We start from the raw sequence: 13,026 nt of genomic DNA, 5'->3' as shown, positions 1-13,026 counted from the left end.
ATAATCTATATCAGAGCTACTCAAGGCAATAGTAGCAACATTCAGTTATTAGAAATGCAAATTCTCCTCACACTAGACCCAGAATCAGAATCTCTGGGAACTTGCCCAAAAATCTATGTTTTAACAAGCCCTCCAGGTGATCTGTATGCATATTAAGGTTTTAGAAGTCCTATTGAAACAGGAACTTGGAACCTTTAGGCTTTCTTCTTGAGCACTTTCATTAGCTTTGGCTACTCCAAAAAAGTACTTCAGCTTGGCTTTTTAAGATGTGCCTGGCTCGGGAATTTGTATTTTTTTTCAAGTGAAAATCCCACCAAATGGAGAAGAGAAGTGATATAATTAGAGTTGCAGTTTTAGGGGAACAAATCCGTTCTGCCTGGTATCACCAGATTAGAGTGACAGATGGGTTGACTAGTTAGAAAACTATTGTCATCATGACCAGGAGAGTGAAATTAAGGTCACAGCAATAGGAATTAAAAGCAGTAAATGGAATGGTAGTGATTCAGTTAAGTTTGGTATTGGATTTGGATGTAATGTGAAGAAAAAGGAAGGACGAGCCAGTTGGCTGAGGTTTCTAGGTCACCTACCAGTGATTAGCAGAATGTCAATGCTGTGGAGGCCAGGGCAGGGAGATGAATTTAGTTTAGATGATGAGTTTGGTTTCCATGTTGAGTTTGAGGTACCCAACTGGGTGTCCAGGTGGAAAAGGTCTAGAAGTGGTAGGGAATGTTAACCTGGAGCTTAGGAAAAAAGATCAGGATGGGGCATGTATTTGGGAGTTATCAGTAAGGAGATCAATAAGGGAATGAATGAAGGGGAAAATAGTCTGGGAACAGAATCTTTAGAAACCCAGAGAGTAGGAGAAGAAAGGAAGAGCCAGTTATGGAAATTGAGGCATAGTTATAAGAGAGAGGAGATGATGTAGGATAATACTGGGTAGCTGAATCCATAGAAGAAGAGTTTTTTTAGGAGGAATATTCACAAACAGCTGAGTTTAAAGGACTGCAGTAAGAGCCCAGGAGAGGCTGGTTAGCTTTAATAGGTCATAAATCTAGTCAGCATATATCCTCAGCTTTGTGCATGCGTGCTAAGTCTCTTCAGTTGTATCCAACTCTTTATGACCCCCATGGACTGTAGCCCGCCAGGGTCCTCTATCCATGGCATTTTCCAGGCAAGAATACTGGAGTGGGTTGCCATGCCCTCCTCCAGGGGATCTTCCCAACCCAGAGATCAAACCCGTGTCTCTTGTGTCTAAACGGTATTGGCAGGTGGGTTCTTTAATACTAGTGCCACGTAGGAAGCCCATCCTCAGCTTTCTTCATGCTTATTTCTGGCTGCCACTGCATTCCTAGAGTTTCATGCTTATTTGGATCGCAGGTCATTTCCTGGTTTAAGTGAGCCCGCCGGTTCTATGACTTTGGGTATCTCTCCTTATGCATTTTCAAGGAAGGTTAGGACTAATTGGATCTGAGTGATAGGAGGTGGCCTGGGAAGGAGGGTTCCTCACTTTCCTTGCTCTTGGTGTTCTCTCTGGCCTGCTCCCTGTGAAGCTAGCTTTCTGCTTTGAAATGTGAAGTTTTTGTCTGTGTCTGTATCAGAATATCAGGGGAAGGGTATTATGTATACTTCTTAGTTGCTGAAATGGATAAAATGAAATAACAGAATTAAGAAACAAATACAGTCATTTGTATGATTGAATATCTCATACTTCTCAGTTCTTTTGCTTTCCTCCTCCCCTTTTCCTCCCTTTCCTGCTTTTTTGGCGCCACTTGGATAGGGAAAAGTCCATGATGTTCAAATCTTAGTACTCATGAACAGAAAAGTTAGGAGGTTGACTGCCTGTTCTATCCTCAGTTGGCTAAACTGTCATTAAGTCAACTAAGACAATACTTGTAAACCCAGTTTGATATGAGCTTCCTGTAATAAGACGACATTCTGATAGAAATGCTTTTGAAGGAGAATGTTACTTAGGGATTTTGTGCCAAAGATTAGAGAGAGCCAGACTAGTTGGAAGAAATGAGCAGGATATTTATACCTCACTGTGGTGGAATTGGGCTCAGAATAAACTGGCTTTGTTTCCAGCATTAGTCTGCTCTGTGACCTTGGGTAGGTCATTTAACTTTTCAACCTCAGTTTCCTCATTTGTAAAATGTTGAGGGTAGATTAAATGCTCTCTCTCATCTCTAAAAATGTCTTGATTTTATAAGTGAGATAATGAAGTGTTTTGTCCCTAAAATGCTCTCTATCTGAAGTGGAGGGGGATCATTTCTCTATTGTTAGGAAGTGAGGAGGGACAAAACATCTTAGGTTCTAGTTTGTATTAGTCAGTGGACTCTTTAATTGACCTTCCATTAAAAACGCAGCTGCCATTGCCAGAAGTGTAACTTGAGAATGTTAGGTCTAAAAAAGCTTCTAAATTCTATACTTCTTTTCCTACCAGAAACTCCAAATCTTTCTTAAAGAATTCAGAAATGGATAAAGAAGGTCACTGCAAAGGGAAATGGGTTCTAGTTCTGTGCTTCTTAGTCTGTGCCAGGTGCTTAATAATAGACATTCTTCTTGATTAAACACACTTCCTTATTCTTCAAAATTCTTTATTCATTGAAAGCCCTTTCTTAAATGACTTAAAATCAGAACTTTGTAGTAGCACCTCACACAGGAGAAAGGGAAGGAAACAGCAGTGGAAAGAGGTGAAAGAGGTAATGGGCTTGTTGGTTCTTCTATTGTAAAAGCTGTTCAGATTTGTAGAGGGGTAGAAGAAATGCAGGTTGTTCTTTATTTGCTTTTGGTTTCATATCGAACGAACAGGAGGAATAAGGTTTGGAATATTTGTCACAACTCAAGTTTGAGTCTTGTGTTTGGGTTTCTTCAAATCTGTTCTTGAAGGTTGGACCTACTGCAGCTGGCAAAGATCACATGTAGTATTTTTTTTTAAGTATTTATTTATTTAGTATTAATTAAATGTGAGGCTTTCGGTCTTTCTTTGCTAGGCTTGGAAGGGAGGATAGTAACATGGGTTCTGTGCATTTTTAGCCTTCAGTCACATATATTGATAGGCTATTGTTTGGCAGGATGAGTCTCTAAAGTTTGGTGTGGTGTTTTGTCTTTTTTTTTTTTTCTGTTTTCTGGGCTTTTCTCATGTCTCAAACAGCTCAGACTTTGTAATTAAATTTTATCTCATTTTTGGCATTTGCCCAAAATATAAAGTAAGTTAAATGTTTCCATCATTATTTGGAGGCATGTGACTATGCAGGCTGGCTTTCAGGATCTAACTTCAACAAAGCAGAGTCTTGTAGATGTTTCTGAGTCTAACAAAATACTTTTTAAATTGTTTTATAGTAACTTCTTGATCTGTTTTAATCAGTTTGTGACATAGAATCAAATGATATATATGTTCTTTAGAGGTTTTATATTTAGTAGAATTTTATTCCAAGTCACTTTTTATTTAATATGGGAGTTAGTACTTAACCTATGACAAACTCTAAATTACAGCTAAGTTAGCCAGAGGATAACATGTGTGGTTGATGTCACATTAACTCTAGTTTAAAATGCTCTATAGGGGTTTTTAGTTACCTGTCACAGTAATAGTGGTGCTGAACCCCGAAGTGCATTGGGCTTTAATCTCTTGAATACTGTGGACCCATTAGAAGACTGTTTTTTGATTGTTACAAATTGTAATGCCTGAAAACATTCTTAAGATGATTGTCGTAGGGAAAAAAAAAAGGTTCTCCACAGACAGAACAGGAAAAATTCTTTTAACAGAAAATAATTGTGGTAGAAATGTCTGGTTCTTTAGAAATGCTGCACTTTTTGTATTTTCCATCATTGGTTCAGTTTGAACGAACGTGTATAGTTCAGAGGTCTTTTTGTATGCATTTTAAAATTGGTAAATTACTTCATCTTTCAAGCTTTAATTCATTTTTAATTTTAATTTTACTTTGCACAACATGTAAATGGTTACCTGTTCTCTGCATTTGTAAATATAGACAGTATCAATTTGTTAATTCTGTAAGTAATTTTTATAATTATGTGACTCTATCCTATCCTTAAAACACTTAAACTCTTTATGTGCAAAAAAAGTTGTACCAGTGTGCTCATTCATTATCATTTTTTATAGATTATAATCAAATTGCAAATTGCTAGTTGAAACATATCTTTGTTTATGGAACATAACCATGTGTGTTTCTTATGATGTTTCTTAGCTCACATGTAAGTTATTTTTGAACCACAGTTTGAGTCATTTTGGTAGTTTTACTGGAGTCAATAAACTTAGTCTTTAGAAAGAGTACAGTTAGAATATACTATTTTAGGATTAGATTGTGTGCTTTCACCAAATTCTTTTTTTTTTTTTTAAAGATTTTAACATGGTGGAAATTGTGTATAAACTTTTTTTGGAAGAGCTATGATAAATATCTCATTTATTAATATTTTTCAGTATTTGGGAGAGGCTGTCTGCATTAAATCACCTCAGAAGTTAAATATTTACTAATTGTTAACAGTAATTTAATTTTTGCTCTGAAAACTATCTTTAAAATATTGATTATCTTGCCTTTAATTTTGTCTATGTGTTTCCTTCTGCCCAGATAACAAATTAAGGAATTTATGGCATGTGGGAGTGTTTTTAGCTATTATTAATATACGATTTTTCTAAATTAACCAACATTTGTAGAACTGACAAGCTATCAGTGAAATGTAGCTTCAAAACACATTTGTAACATTGAGTTAGGTATTGAAGATGGGGGACGTGAACAATCATCTCTTCCTTATTTTATAAGAAGTAGACAGAATTTCTGTCTAGATGATGAAGTATATTAAACAGCCTGTGTTAGTATCTTTCTCCCAAGGTACTTGGATCTGGGTTGTTTCCTTTTTCTGTTTTTCTATTTTTGTTTGTTTTCACCTAACAGACATTTCTGTCACCTTTAGTGAGATCCATCTGTTACAGAGGTGCCTGGCTATGCCAAAAGTCCTGATAGTCTTGTTCGACACAGATAAGCATAGAAGTTTAATTAGGAGCTAGAAACAGGGAGGCAGCCCTGTGCCCTTCATTTAAAATGAAAATTTTTATGCCAGGCAAGTGGAGGCACTTTGGAATTGCCAGTATCTCTCAAGAGTTCTTCTTTAGGGAAGAATATAAACTGAAGTGACCCCACTTCTAAAATGGAAAGGAATCCTTAAATTTTTCATCTGGCCTGGAGGAAGGAGTCTTTTGTTTCAGTTGCCAAACCCTTCAGCTCTCCTATGAGGCAGCAGATCCCTAAGGACATATTAGCATATTGAAAAGCAGAGGCATTACTTTGCTAACAAAGGTCTGTCTAGTCAAGGCTATGGTTTTTCCACTGGTTATGTATGGATGTGAGAGTTGGACTGTGAAGAAAGCTGAGTGGTGTTGGAGAAGACTCTTGAGAGTCCCTTAGACAACAAGGAGATCCAACCAGTCCATTCTGAAGGAGATCAGCCCTGGGATTTCTTTGGAGGGAATGATGCTGAAGCTGAAACTCCAGTACTTTGGCCACCTCATGTGAAGAGTTGACTCATTGGAAAAGACTCTGATGCTGGGAGGGATTGGAGGCAGGAGAAGAAGGGGGCGACAGAGGATGAGATGGCTGGATGGCATCACTGACTCGATGGACGTGAGTCTGAGTGAACTCCGGGAGTTGGTGATGGACAGGGAGGCCGGGCGTGCTGTGATTCATGGGGTCTCAAAGAGTCGGACACGACTGAGCGACTGAACTGAATAGAATGTTACCAGTGGAACATTTCATGCAAAGATGGGCTCAATAAAGAACAGAAATGGTATGGACCTAACAGAAGCAGAAGATATTAAGAAGAGGTAGCAAGAATACACAGAAAAGTGAGAGTGAAAAGTGAAGTCACTTAGTCATGTCCGACTCTTTGCGATCCAGTGGACTGTAGCCTACCAGGCTCCTCTGTCCATGGGATTCTCCAGGCAAGAATACTGGAGTGGGTTGCCATTTCCTTCTCCAGGGGATCTTCCCGACCCAGGGATTGAACCCAGGTCTCCCACATTGGAGGCAGACACTTTAACCTTGGAGCCACCAATACACAGAAGAACTGTACAAAAAAGATCTTCATGACCCAGATAATCATGATGGTGTGATCACTCACCTAGAGCCAGACATCCTGGAATGCAAAGTCAAGTGGGCCTTAGGAATCATCACTACGAACAAAGCTAGTGGAGGTGATGGAATTCCAGTTGCGCTCTTTCAAATCCTAAAAGAAGATGATGTGAAAGTGCTGCACTCAATCTGCCAGCCAATTTGGAAAACTCAGCAGTGGCCACAGGACTGGAAAAGGTCAGTTTTCATTCCAATCCCAAAGAAAGATAATGCCAAAGAATCCTCAAATTAGCGCAGAATTGCACTCATCTCACATGCTAGTAAGTAATGCTCAAAATTCTCCAAGCCAGGCTTCAGCAGTACGTGAACCGTGAACTTCCAGATATTCTAGCTGGATTTAGAAAAGACAGAGGAACCAGAGATCAAATAGCCAACATCTGCTGGATCATTGAAAAAGCAAGAGAGTTCTAGGAAAGCATCTATTTCTGGTTTATTGATTATTCCAAAGCCTTTGACTGTGTGGATCACAATAAACTGTGGAAAATTCTGGAAGAGTTTGGACTACCAGACCACCTGACCTGCCTCCTGAGAAACCTATATGCAGGTCAGGAAGCAACAGTTAGAACTGGACATGGCACAACAGACTGGTTCCAGATTGGGAAAGGAGTACGTCAAAGCTGTATATTATCACCATGCTTATTTAACTTATATGCTGAATACATCATGAGAAATGCTGGGCTGAATGAAGCACAAGCTGGAATCAAGATTGCTGGGAAAAATATCAATAACTTCACATATGCAGATAACACCACCCTTAAGGTAGAAAGTGAAGAAGAACTAAAGAGCCTCTTGATGAGAGTGAAAAAGTTGGCTTTAAGCTCAACATTCAGAAAACTAAGATCATGTCATCCAGTCCTATCACTTCATGGCAAATAGATGAAACAGTGGAAGCAGTGTCAGACTTTATTTTTTGGGGCTCCAAAATCACTGCAGATGGTGACTGCAGACTTGAAATTAAAAGATGCTTACTCCTTGGAAGGAAATTTATGACCAACCTAGACAGCATATTAAAAAGCAGAGATATTACTTTGCCAGCAAAGGTCTGTCTAGTCAAGGCTATGGTTTTTCCAGTGGCCGTGTATGGATGTGAAAGTTGGACTGTGAAGAAAGCTGAGTGCCAAAGAATTGATGCTTTTGATGTGTGGTGTTGGAGAGGACTCTTGAGAGTCCCTTGGACTGCAAGGAGATCCAACCAGTCCATCGTAAAGGAGATCAGTCCTGAGTGTTCATTGGAAGGACTGATGTTGAAGCTGAAACTCCAATACTTTGGCCACTTGATGTGAAGAACTGACTCATTTGAGAAGACCCTGATGCTGGGAAAGATTGAAGGTGGAAGAAGAAGGGGATGACAGAGGATGAGATGGTTGTGTGGCATCACCAATTCAATGGACATGAGTTTGCGTGAACTCCGGGAGTTGGTGATGGACAGGGAGGCCTGGTGTGCTGAAGTCCATGGGGTCAGAAAGAGTTGGACAAGACTGAGTGACTGAACTGAACTGAATGTTATTCTGAATGTTCTCATTTGTCTCCAGCTTTGATAGCTAGGACAGAAACATTAATAGAGATGGAACGATTTAATATATGCTCAAGTGAAGATCAATCCTTTTACTTCCGCCTGCATCATCCTTTATTATTTTAGATACACTCAGAAAGCATATAGATATACCGGACAGTCAAATTTGAGCCAGTATGATTATCAAGTCATAAGTAGTTGGCAATGCTAAAATCCTCCTTGAGGTTGATAGGACCAGAGGATTGAGCCCTTTTCATTTAACTGACACACCAGAAATAAATTGGTTGTGGTTTCCCAGCTGTTTGAATGGCTGTCAGTTCTCAGTTTGTGGTTTCTACATTTTTGTTTTAGATCTCAGCAAGGCAATGTCTCAGGATGGTGCTTCTCAGTTCCAAGAAGTCATTCGACAAGAACTAGAATTATCTGTGAAGAAGGAGCTAGAAAAGATACTCACCACAGCACCATCACATGAATTTGAAGTAAGGACCCTACACTATGGTTTTGCTTTCATCCATCTACATGCTGAGTTGTTATTGCTATCACTGATCGTCTAGCCTGAAATAATTGCAAAATGTAATGGTATATTTTAAAAATTAAGATTGCTTAATAATTAAGGATTTTCAGTATTTGCTCAGTATAAAACCATTATCTTTTTAATATTGTAAATTCTGATAAGTTTCTAAAGTTAAAAGAATCAAAACAAAGTTACAATTTATTTTTCTGTGTTTTGATATCATTGGGAGGAAAAAATGGATGTAAGTGTCCAGTTAAAATTGTGAGAAGTTAATTTATCAACCTTATATCCTGGATGCCTTTTCCAAAGAGCCTGTTCTAACAGAATTGGGCTACTCTGACAGCTATGATAGAGGTTTCCCAGAAAAGGCAAGTGTTTACTTTTCTACTTATAAATCAACAAATTATCCTTTTCATTTTCAAATTTAAATTTGTACTTAGCGTTTTGAGGTTAGCTGTGTTTTGTTCTTTCTTATTCTTTTGGTGAAGATTAATTTGCACCTAAAGGAGGTAGAGAACTATATTGGTGAGCAAATGTAGAGAACCAGTTGGAATTCCAGTAGACCAAATGGTATTCAGATTACATGATACTGGTGGGAGATGGGAATTTTGCTTGTATTCCTTTAAGTATGTTTCCTATTGGCTTTCTTCCTCTTTAGTTTTAAATTGGAGTGTAAAAAAGTCTCTGCTGTACTCCATGTTTTAAAGCTGTAAGAATTTCTCTGAAAGGTATTTTAAATGTACAATATATCTGTTTTTATTAAATACTAAGCATTCTGTTAACAATGACTTCTGTTCTCATAGCACACTAAAAAAGACCTTGATGGATTTCGGAAGCTATTTCACAGATTTTTGCAAGAAAAGGGACCTTCTGTGGATTGGGGGAAAATCCAGAGACCTCCGGAAGATTCGGTAAGTTTTAGATAAAATGTAGGAAAATGTAAGGTAATTTAGAACACTGTCGTCACTTTTGGGGGTGGGGCACTATAGGCTACCTGTAGGAACCATCACTTCAGACTCTGAAACTACAGAGATAGCCTTCTGCCACTTCCTTTGTTAGATTCATCCATCCTGTCCTGCAGAGCACTTATGGAAGTCTAATTTCCCTATAACACTACCTCATAACTTAACATGATTTAGTATGAGGCAGTTCTTTTGTTCAGACACACAATAAGAGCTTCATTACATTCTCTTCCTTCTTTCTCCAACCCATCTAATTTCTCATTGTCCTTAGGGTCATGTACAGACATGAAGTCAGCTACTGAGGGCTCTTCCCATGCTTTCAACCCATATTTCTAACTGTATATCCCTTACCTGCTTTTCTTGAACCAGCCCGACATTCCCTTCACACACATAGGATTTCCCTGCTTCTAGTCTTTTGTGTATGTTGTTTCCTTGGAACATTATAGGCTCTTCGCCTGTTAGTCCTACTCATTCTTTGAGGCCCAATCTAAATGCCTCCACTTCTGTCTTCAGCCCCCTTGAATAAAGCTGCTCTGAAGAGATGCAGTACAATAGTCTCAGAGGTTCTAATCCCAGCTCTACTGCTTTTGAGCTTTATATAAAATGAGAATAATACCAAGTGCTTTCTGTACTTTATAGGATTTATGAGACTCTGTTCAGAAACGTCTGGAAATATGTTAAACCATGAAACATTTTGCTGAGTTTGTGGTTATTTCTATACTATGTTACTTAGTTGGCCTAATCAGTGGTTTGTGTGCGTGTGTTGTCTTCCTACTAGTCTTTGAGGCCAAGAGACCATGTATCCTGAGGTGAATGATTGATCTAAACAAAGAGATTATTTCAGGGACAGATTAGGTTAACACATTGACTTTTCTTTCCTTTCCAGCAATTTTGATCACTGCTGCTTATGGCAGTTTTCGCGAAAGGTAGACAAGACTTGATGGAGTGGAATAATTGTATGTAGATAGTTTATCTGTTATGGAGTAAGAAATAATCTAATATTGGTTTAAAAACAGGTTTGTTTTGAGCAGAAGTTTGGTAAACTACTGTCTGAAGGCTATACCACTGCTTGTGTTGGTAAAGTTTTATTGGAATATAACTGCATGTGCTCATTTGTGTAGCGTGTCCCAGCTGGCACAGTGGTAAAGAATCTGCCTGCCAATGCAAGAGACTCAGGTTTGATTCCTGGATCAAGAAGACCCCCAGGAGAAGGAAATGGCAACCCACTTTAGTATTCTTGCCTGGAAAATTCCATGGGTAAAGGAGCCTGGAGGGCTACAGTTCATGGGGTTGCAAGAGAGTCCGACACAACTAAGCGTGCACACATTCTGTTGTATACCATATCTGGTGGATTAAGCTAATGGAGTCCTTCATATTTTTTCAAATGAGAAAATCTTAAATGTAGTTTACTGGTAAAGAGTACCTCTTTAATGTCTTTCAGTTATTAAACTTTTAAAAATTATGAATTATATGCTCATGGTAAGTTCTTGATTTCCTTTGCTCTAGTAATGTATTGTGATTTATTTCTTTGTTTTTAAGTGGTAGAAGTAGTCATATTTTCTCTTGAAAAAATTCGAGCAATCTTCTGGATAGGTTACATAATTTTAAAAAGGATTTAGTTGTAAATTCAGTCAGATTAGAAAAAAGAATGTTTGGGAGCAGGCCTAAAATTACAATAAAAATTTTAGACATTATCTATTTTTCCACTTTAAATACTTAATATTTTTGCTTGGAATTTATTCTTTGTTGATATAGCCTCACTTTTTTGATTAATGACATACCGAGGATAAAGGTGTGATTTTATTCTAAATTCTTGCTGACTTGGAATTTTTTTTCTTGTTAGACAAACTTAACCTTTTTATGATAGAGCCTACCTTGAAAGAAGACCCCAAAATTTGTTACTTTCACTATATTTTATGATTCAAGATTCTGCTTTGCCAATAGAGAAATCTGCCTTTGTGTATTTTGAGAGATTGTGATATATAGTAGGATTTCTTAGAGTGGGGATTGGAGGATGGGGAAGGAAGCAGGTATAGGACTCAGAACCACCTAGGGCCTTTTCCAGTTCAGCACCACCATTCCAAACACCATGCCAGCAACAGATCCTTTCAGGAGGCTATGCCCCTGCAGTGAACCATGGTTACTGATAGAAATACTAAGTTGATATAGAAAAAAAAAAGAATAGAAAATAGAATTCTGGGTATAATGTGATTTTATCAAGTCTTTTCTCTTTTTGTTTATAAAAATGTAAATCTCCATTAAAAATATGTCTTTATTTATAAAGCCTAGATTTTTTTAAAAGAAATGCTTACAATCCCATATGTCTATAATGTTTACAGTTTTGAAATGCAGAGGGAAAAAACAGGTTTGCTCTTTTAACTATGTCATGTGTTTTTGAGGGTACAAGTGGGTCTTATATACTCTGTATGTTAACTACCAGCTTTTGCAAATAGTTCTGAGAATAGAAATTGTAGATTAATATTCATTTACTTTGCTTCCCCTATACTCCTCCAGTTCCATCCCTTTTCTCTTCTCCTTTCCCCCAAGCTTTTTTCTCTCTGCTCATTGAGTTTATATAGAGATCAATTTTCCTTTCAAAATAACATTATATAGTATACACAGGTTTTTATTTTTTAAATGCAGGTAATACTTTACCCTCTTAACTAAAAAGAAATTATTGTGGGAGAATAGCCATTTTAGAGTGACATTTCTCATGTCATGCTTGCAACAAAGGTGTGTACAAAAATTGTTACAACAGAGGATCGATATTTTTGAGTAGAGCTGGCCACCTTGTTTTGTAAATAAAGTTTCATCAGAACACAACCACACTTACTCTTTACATATTGTCTGTGGCTATTACAATGCTGTAATACTTCAATGGCAGAATTAAATACTTGTGATCAAGACCTTATAGCTTACAAAACCCAAAATATTTCCTTTCTGACTCTTTATGGAAAAAGTTTGTTGACCCCATTTTAGTATATTTATTTTTGGAAGATCTTCAGTAGTTTTCCTTAGTTCTTTGGTCCCAGAAAACGGACCTCACATGCATTTCTCCCTTCCAAGTACTCTGATCCCAACCAGGCCCAGCCCTGCTGGTCTTCCAAGATCAGACGAGATCCAGCACATTCAGGAACAGACTCAAATGCCTTTCTCAATTCAGATGATAACGCTGTAGATAACACTTTTTATTTTCATAAATAGTAGATTGGAGAGTATACTTATAGAGAGACATTGACATTTTATGTTGTCAAGTTTTACTTACTCTTGCTTACTTTGTTGAATACTTCATTTTAGCTCTGTCTGAAATGAATATATAGATATATATATTCATTTATATATATACATAGAGGTATAATTACCATACAATATTTTAGTAGTTTCAGATATACAACATAGTGATTTAATTTAACATTTATATGCATTGCTAAATGATGACCAGTATAAGTCTAGTTACCATCTGTCACCATACAGAGTTAATACAATGTATTTGACTGTATTCTCCATGTTTTTCTTTGCATCCCCATGACTTATTTATTTTATAACTGAAAATTTGTACTTCTGGATCCCTGTCACCCACTTCGCTCCTTCCTCCCCTCTGGAAACCACTAATCTGTTCTCTGACATACATGTTTTTTGAAAAGACTATTGAGTCCATATTTTATTGACTTATGCTAAGAGGAAGAATGCATTTTATGGAGTTACCCAATGGATAATGCTCTGCTCCCAATTTGTGAGTGTTAACTAAATGAATGTAGTAATCAAGATTATCTTGATATTTAGCTGCTTAAGGAAAGGAAAGTTTTTTAAAAAGCATACTAAGGTTAGGTTTAGACTAGCAAGGAGGGACCATCACCATGTACAGTGCTTTCTAGAGAGTCTTTAAGAGTATCTTGT

At 37.5% G+C, this 13,026-nt stretch overlaps 1 protein-coding gene across 10 annotated transcripts in view; it reads left to right on the top strand.

Annotated features, from left to right (window-relative positions):
- The window catches only part of UGP2 (UDP-glucose pyrophosphorylase 2), a 56,558-nt gene that overhangs the window by 12,649 nt on the left and 30,883 nt on the right, over positions 1 to 13,026 (top strand). For all 10 annotated transcript variants that reach the window (XM_060412075.1, XM_042245997.2, XM_060412074.1 and 7 more), the window contains 2 exons: positions 8,005 to 8,132; positions 8,971 to 9,078. In XM_060412075.1, coding sequence (XP_060268058.1) covers positions 8,019 to 8,132; positions 8,971 to 9,078 — 222 coding nt within the window. In that variant the 5' untranslated portion in view covers positions 8,005 to 8,018. The remainder of the gene's footprint in view (positions 1 to 8,004; positions 8,133 to 8,970; positions 9,079 to 13,026) is intronic.

This window comes from Ovis aries, chromosome 3 (genome assembly GCF_016772045.2).
Source record: "Ovis aries strain OAR_USU_Benz2616 breed Rambouillet chromosome 3, ARS-UI_Ramb_v3.0, whole genome shotgun sequence".
Taxonomy (NCBI): domain Eukaryota; kingdom Metazoa; phylum Chordata; class Mammalia; order Artiodactyla; family Bovidae; genus Ovis; species Ovis aries.
The sequence above is the reverse complement of the archived record's forward strand: the minus strand, read 5'-3'. Positions and strand labels throughout refer to the sequence as shown.